Source organism: Rhopalosiphum maidis, chromosome 4 (assembly GCF_003676215.2).
Source record: "Rhopalosiphum maidis isolate BTI-1 chromosome 4, ASM367621v3, whole genome shotgun sequence".
NCBI classification, from domain to species: domain Eukaryota; kingdom Metazoa; phylum Arthropoda; class Insecta; order Hemiptera; family Aphididae; genus Rhopalosiphum; species Rhopalosiphum maidis.
Genome location: NC_040880.1, coordinates 55,368,072 through 55,376,598, shown reverse-complemented (window position 1 = coordinate 55,376,598; position 8,527 = coordinate 55,368,072). Strand labels below are relative to the sequence as shown.

The following is an 8,527-nucleotide window of genomic DNA, read 5'->3' as shown; positions in this document are numbered from 1 at the left end:
GGCATGCAATTCAGATGCACTGAAGTTGATTGTACTCTGTCATTGTAATACATGTGTTAAATCATTACATACAAAAATAATTCTGAGCCCTATAATCGTATGTCAGACTTTATTAAAAGTTCTAAAACTATTTTATTTCATATATTTATGTTGCTATTATTTGTAATATAATTGGTTAAGTCAGATTTTTCCGAAAACAATGCATTTATTATACTATACTAGTATATATAATATATTTATTTGACATTTGTTATTAATATTTTTTGAATCAATACCAAGTTACCGTAGAAATGGTGTGAATAGGTAACCTATTATAGGTACATGATACAAATAAGCAATAGAATAAAATTAATCTAAATGTTTTAAAAATGTTATAGTGAATTTAAAATATAATATTATAAGTACATAGATTTAGTACCATAATCCAAAAATATTTTTGAATTAAAAAGAAAATAATTAGAATTGTTATTCTTCTTTTAAAAATATCTTATTTTGTCCAAATTTGGGCTAAAAATATTTATAGAAAAAATTACTTTTTAGTTCGAGTACAAATTACTTATGAGGGACCGCTTTAGATACATTTTCAAATTTAAGCCATAAAAGTTTATTTTTCATAAATTTTCAACATCTACGAAACAACTAACAGACTTTCTTGATTTTGTGGAATTTGAACTTGAATGTTATATTAAATTGTAATATGTGTATATATCTGTATTTTTAATAAAACAGTGTATTAAATAAATTACTCTACACAATGTTTAAATAAAACATAATAATACATGTATAATGTATAATATTATATATTAACTGCAATATTCAATAGCCCAATACCTACTACCTACGCATAGCACATATCTTTGGTGAACAAATAATTAATTGCATTAAATGTTTCAATATTGCATATAATTCACATTAAAGATTAAATACACTTCAAGTAGGTAGAATTTAAATGATTTAATCAACTTCTTCGACATTTGGTCCTTTTGCACCAGCTTGATGTAGTTTGGTCATGATTGGCGAACACTCTTTTTGCAGGGTTTTCAATTTATCTTCAAACTCGTCTTTATCGGCTAATGTATTTGTTTCCAACCACGCGATTACCGCTTTACAACTATAAAATCAGTCATAAATATATAAAAATTTGATTTTAGTATAATTTTACAATATTATTATATAATATTTATCAAATTAATTTATTACCTTTCTAATGCCGATTTCTTGTCCGTCTCTGATAGTTTTGAGCCAGCTTCTTCGATCGCTTGTTTTACACTAAACGCATAGCTCTCTAATTGGTTTCTGGCACTAACGCGTTCCTTCTGTTTTTCGTCCTCTTGCCTATACATCTCCGCTTCCTTCAACATTTTGTCAATATCTTCTTTGGACAACCGTCCTTTATCGTTCTTTATAGTAATCCTTTCGGATTTACCCGTGCTGATTTCTTTTGCAGATACATTGAGAATACCATTGGCGTCCAAATCGAACGTTACTTCGATTTTTGGGACACCACGTGGTGCAGGAGGGATTCCTGTCAAGTTAAATGTACCCAACAAATTGTTGTCCTTAGTCATTGCTCGTTCACCTTCAAATACCTAAAACAATAATAAAACTTAACTCGACCAAAAAAAAAAAAAAAAAAAGGAACAACAACTAAGTCTTAAATTAGAAAGTGTATAATAAATTATAAATGCACACCTGGATCGTGACAGCCGCTTGATTGTCGGAATATGTAGTAAATGTCTGTTGTTGTTTACACGGTATGCGAGAATTGCGTTCCACAAGTTTGGTCATTACGCCACCTGCTGTCTCAATACCGAGTGACAGGGGAGTGACATCGACTAAGAGTACATCTTGAATGGCTGAACTGGTATCGCCGCTGAGAATAGCAGCTTGAACAGCAGCTCCGTAAGCCACTGCCTCGTCAGGATTGATGGACAGGTTTAGAGATTTACCACAAAAGAAGTCCTGCAATGATACAACTTGTAAGTATAACGCAAATAGATTATATGTATTATTTCGAGATAATTACCAACTTAACCAGTATGACAGGACTGTATACGACAAAACAACGAAATTAAAAATTGTGAATAAACATTTTATATAATAGGTATATCGAGTATACATAATAGTGAATACAATTATTGTGGATATAAATGTTAATCAATAATTTGAAAAAATATTGTATTATTAAAATAACCGGCTTGATATGTATAATCAGTATATAACCAAAGTTGAATTTGATTGTCGTCATATAATTATGGTACCTATATATGACGTATACTACTCGTTCGAATCGGTAATATGTTGTACAGAATTTAAAAATGTTATAATGCAAAACTAAAATAAATATTATCATTATTTAAACGATAATATATAGGTATTTATTAATACGGCAACTACATAAGTGGTTCTTAACAGTCTCAAAAGCCCTCGGTGGCTCAGTGAAAATATGTTGCTCAAATATACACATTTCATTAATAAATACCTACCTCTATGTAGTATATATTATAATTATAAATAGGTTATAAATATCATACATTTTATTATTTTAATATATGTATACTATTATTTCTAGTTTCTACTTCCTACAATAAAAATCACTATAATTTACTTGATCACATTAAGTATAATATATAGCATTATATCATTTCACTATTTGTGTTTCAATGTTTTCGATTCAGTATATTGTCCTGCCGCTACCGCAAAGGGGTTTGTTTAAAAAAAAAGATAAAAATCACCTGTAACATTTTCTGTATTTTTGGTATCCTAGTCGAACCCCCAACGAGTACTACATCGTGTATACTGCTCTTGTCCATTTTCGCGTCAGCCAGTGCTTTTTCAACAGGAGAAAGTGTGGACCGGAACAAATCCATGCACATTTCTTCGAATCGAGCCCGGGTGATTTTCGAATAAAAATCAACACCGTCGTGCAAGGCGTCGATCTCGAGAGACGCTTCGGTGCTCGACGACAACGTCCGTTTGGCCCTTTCGCAGGCCGTTCGCAGTCGTCGGAGAGCTCTTGTGTTGCCGCTGATGTCTTTTTTGCATTTCCTCTTGAACTCCTCGACGAAATGCGTCACCAATCTGTTGTCAAAGTCTTCGCCGCCCAAATGCGTGTCGCCGGCCGTCGACTTTACTTCGAACAACGAACCCTCGTCGATGGCTAAAATCGACACGTCGAACGTACCACCGCCCAAATCGAATATCAGCACGTTCTTCTCTCCCTTAAGGTTCTTGTCGAGACCATACGCCAAGGCTGCAGCCGTGGGTTCATTGATTATCCGTAACACGTTAAGTCCAGCAATGGCTCCAGCGTCTTTAGTGGCTTGTCTTTGGGAATCGTTGAAGTACGCCGGTACAGTGACTACAGCGTCAGTGACCTAGTACAATAAATTACCAAGGTACATACATGTAGTTATTAGCCATTACAAAGAATATTATATTATTTAATACAACCGATATGGCGATATTAGTGGTCTGGTTTATGATTAAAGAGAAGTGTAAAACAATGCATTTGGTAAAATTAACGTTTATTTTTCTAGCTTCTCTATATACGTATCTGGGGACATTTTTTTTTTTTAAACATGCATCTTTATTAATAACTTATAACGGACTTAGATGTATTATGCATTTATAACACATAATAATACTAATCAAGTATTAATATTATGTACTAAATAAGGTAATAATAAAATAAATATTTATAAGACTAATGATACAAGATTATAGTCAATATTTTTTATATATCAGACATAGTTATTATTATTATTTTTATTATTACTATTATTATAATTCTAAAAATAAATTTCAATTATTTTGTTAATTATTTTATTGGAAGACTGATAATTTTTTAAAAATTAAAATAAACCAAACTTTTGTGTAGTACTGTAGTACCTAACTCATTTAAGTATAATAACTAAGACATATAACTGAATATTACATGAAAAACGTCACCAACTTTTATTACTATTAAATTAATTAAAAACACACTATTTACCTTCCCGCCCAGGTAAACTTCAGCGATTTCTTTCATTTTTGTAAGCACCATTGAACTTATTTCTTCAGGAGCAAATATTTTCCTCTCACCTTTATATTCAACGGCTATTTTAGGTAAACTACCCTCATTAACCACTTCGAACGACCAATGTTTTATATCCTCTTGTATTTTTGGATCGTCGAATTTACGACCTACTAAACGTTTGGCATCGAAAACTGTATTCCGTGGATTCATGGCCACCTAAAATAATAAACAATGTCATAGTTAATAACATATTAAACAACACGAATATGCACTACAATGTAGTAACTACGATATATATTCGTATAATACAGTGTCTTTCATATGAAAAAAGTATCATTAACATTTTTATATATTATAAGGATTGAATAACTCAACGACAATTAAAATAAAATATATTATCAAACACTCGTTATTTCTACTTGTATCTAAGTTTCTTATTTAATTTAGTTATATTTTAATTTTTAGACTTTTAGTATATTAATTCCTTCATACTATATAGTTTTGTTTAGGCAAATTTCTATTTAGAATATTAGTAAGGAAAATAATTTTGTTTATTTGATATGAATATAATATAATTATGTTTATTTTTTCGTGTTGTATACAATTCTAGATGTTTCCGTCTGTATTTATTAATTCGTGTTATATCCATGTTAAAGTGATGTTTAAAATCGAAATTATTATTATTATTATTATTATTATTTTAATTTATCATAAAGAGAAATATTGGACCGTGCGCAGTAAGATATGGATCCGGATGATTCATCATCATCAGAACGCCCGCCTCCATCTATGGGCACACACATTGCACACAAGAGACGTGCCTACAATTATTAGCGTGTGTGCGTATGTTCACCAAACGCCCGATTTGGTAATTGAATGGTTGTAAACAGGCCTAAATGGGAAATACCATCCAAGGATTCCGTTCTAATGGTTTTGATTTTGTTTTATGAATAATCATTATAATTTATAGTCAGTCCAAAAATACGCCGTTACACATCGCGCAATTCTAGAAATAACACTTTCCAGATAAAATCAAACTGGGAGCATAGTGCATATGTGTCATCAGGATATTTTTGTATCTGCCCAGTTGTATAATATCGTTGTGGGTGAGAATAATTAGGTACGTGGGTTTGCGTTCGCGTTTGCCAAATTCGAAGACGTTTAAAACGACTAAGTGTAAATATCTCGAATACATGTATTTGTAAAATAATTAAAGCTAATACAATGATATATAGTTATACTACAAAAATTGAAATTACTATAGAAATTCCGGGCGAAAATAAAGTATGTGGATCGATAAAAAAAATAAAATTCGAAGTTGAAGTATCGACATTTTAGAAATATTTAATAAAATAAGAAAATATGTTACGTTGATTACTAAAAAAAAATTATATATAATAAACAATTTTAAAAACCAATTATTTAATCAATAAGAAGTATGTATTATTTCGATTTATGTTTAAAACAAATAATAAGCACTGTATAAGAGTATAGATATGGTACGTATATAAGGTTAGTAAGTGCCTATACATATTTTTGTTTATTATGAAACAAATGGACTATCTAATTATACAATTTATTTTTAGTATTGAAAGTGTTTACTTTAGTATCAAGTAAAATACTCGAATCATTAAGAGTAGTTTGAATTTTCAATAGAAAATGTATTACAACTTACAAGAATATAATATTATGCATAAAAGGTACTAAATACTAATGGTATTATATACGTTTTATGAAATTATAGTTAGTGTTCAAGAATAATTGATTTATAAGAATATGAGTTACTATACGTAGAAATAAATCTGTACATTTTGATGATACTATTTAAAAATAATAAAATATTAATGATAATTATAAATGAATTAATAATTTATTTATTAATAAACGTATATAGTTTGATTCAAATCATTGTTTAACATCACAATACTTTAAAATTATTAATGGTTTCAGTCCTTAATTAAAAATTTGCTACGATTTCGGCTAGTTTTAAAATATTAATTTGGATTCTGGATATGTATAGTGTAACACGTAACACATGATTGGTTTGTTGAGAAACCATTGTATTTTTGAGAGTTACATTTTATGATTTATATCGATATCGTTATAGGTTAGCGATAACTAATATGTAAAAACGTATAATGTCTCTGCTTTGTGTACCTGACTCTTAGCGGCATCTCCGATCAGCCTTTCTGAGTCTGTAAACGCCACGTAGCTAGGTGTCGTCCGATTTCCCTGGTCATTGGCGATAATTTCCACTTTTCCATGCTGCCACACACCCACACACGAGTAAGTGGTACCCAAATCTATACCCACGGCTGGTATTTTGCTCATTTTTCAAAATGTTAATAAACGAAAATGTAATAGCAAAACAAGTTGTTATCACTCGATTGAAACGAGCTAAAAAAAAAAAAATAACGGTCACTAAACTGTTGAAGTGTTAAAGAAAATGTATCCAAAGCTGAACATACGGTATTTATACTTCTAGCCACCACTTCTCTCCGCCAAATCATTTATAGACCGGAACCACGCCCACGCCACGAACGTTTGTTTTTATTCAACATAAACGGTTCGTAACATTTTTAAAAACACAAACATTATTATATTTCTTTTATAATTACTATTTAAATATTTTTTTCTTCAGAAATAGTGACCGTTAAAATAAAACATTATTACGTATGTACTTATGCAATGCTATATTAAGATACTTTCAATTATTATTTAGATACAGTTACAAGTATCATAAGATATTAAGATAAATTTAACATTATAAACTATTATCTTCCTAAAGATTTAATATATCAAAAAAATAGAGTTACTATAAAATTTAGTAAAACAAATAATATTTCACTTAAAATACAATCTTAATTATGCCAGTCTTTAAATATAATTTTATACGAAACAATATAATCATATATAGATAGTTGTAAATAATAATTCAAATATAATTAGTAAATAATTATCATAGTAAAACAGAATAAAATAAAAATTTAGATAAAATAGGTAATGAGTATTATTCACCTGGCCTCCTGGAAAATATTCACATTCTCAGAAAGTATATTTTTGTTAAATTATTATTGTTATAATTTTATTTTATATACTTCAACTAACATACACATAATACACAATAATATTTTCTATCAAAGATACAAAATTAGATACGAGTACTATGTGCACAAAGCAGTACATTAGTACATAGATACTTTTTTTGTATATTGTATTTGCATCTAATATACGGATAAAGATTAATTTTTTTTTAGAAAGTACCTGAGTAAAAATATCATGAATAATATTTAATTTTATACTTTTAGAATAAATGCCAACTAAATTATTATCGAATTTTATTCATTCCTTTATAGAAATGGCTTAAAATATAAAAACTTTAATAAATGCTCTAAATAGTAAAAAAAATCTTAAAAATGTAAAAAAAATGATAATTAAAAGTTACATTTTTTAATTCCTTGACGTATAAAGTGAACTTTGTACTTGGAAAGAAATTTTTCAGAAAAAAAATGGAATTTGCATTCGAATCCGTTCCCTAATGATAATTAATGAGATATAAGAATACAAATAATTAAAATAACTAATCTGAGCGCTTAACTCAAATCTTTGTTGAGTTCTGATAAATTTATCAGTTCCAGTTTCGGTTTTTAGTAAACTTAGGTTCCATTTCTTTAAACTACAAACGTTTATTTCTTTTAATATTAAATTTAAACAATGGTCAATTCCAATATAATTTATAATGTGTTATATAAATAAAAAAATATAAACAATCAAAACAATTTGAAAAAATGTCTCAAATACTTTGAAAATATCGGTTTCGATTTCAATTTATTAAAAATTTAAATAAATATTTCGCTGAGGTTCAAATTCTAATAATCTCATAAAGTTCGAAGACGGATTATTTTCGCATGACTCCAACCCCTATGAGTCCTGATATTTCTGCTATCCATGGACCACGATACTTTTGATAAATATAAAAAAATGACATCTAAATTTATGTAGGTACGTTATTGTATGCAATACTAATTAACCAAAAACTATACCTACTTCATTATTATTCATTAAACCAAAATATAATAAAAGCAACTTTTTTTAAAATCGATAATATTATGTCTTTCTTGCAACACACAAAATCTAAAATAAAATAATTTATAAATAAATAATAATACCTATATAAGTAGTATTACTACTTATAAGTAGATACTGGACTACTAGAGGATAATATAAGTTGTTATCATAAATATTTCGATAAACATTCATAATCATTTTTATAGTAGAAATCTTGAACAATATTATAACTGGATAATACTAAATTGAAACAATAAAATTGAATAACTTCTGCTGCAAACGTAAGCTTTTAAACAGGAAATGAAAACTAACATCTCTATAAATCAATATACAATTTAATGACTGGTTATTATAGTATTACATAATTTTTCACTATGTTTGCTCATTAAAAATATATCCAATAACAATAATTATAACACTTTATAGGAGAAAATCAACTAC

The 8,527-nt window shown here is 28.3% G+C and overlaps 1 protein-coding gene across 1 annotated transcript; it reads right to left on the bottom strand.

Moving 5' to 3' along the window:
- Positions 1-881: 881 nt before the first annotated feature.
- Positions 882-6,445, bottom strand: LOC113558623 (heat shock protein 70 B2-like). Its single transcript, XM_026964118.2, has 6 exons — positions 6,176-6,445; positions 3,995-4,234; positions 2,736-3,377; positions 1,693-1,962; positions 1,201-1,589; positions 882-1,111 (listed from the first exon to the last, which is right to left on the bottom strand). The coding sequence occupies exons 1-6, from the start codon at positions 6,347-6,349 to the stop codon at positions 955-957; spliced, it is 1,872 nt and encodes a 623-aa protein (XP_026819919.1). The 5' UTR covers positions 6,350-6,445; the 3' UTR covers positions 882-954.
- Between the last annotated feature and the right edge of the window lie 2,082 nt (positions 6,446-8,527).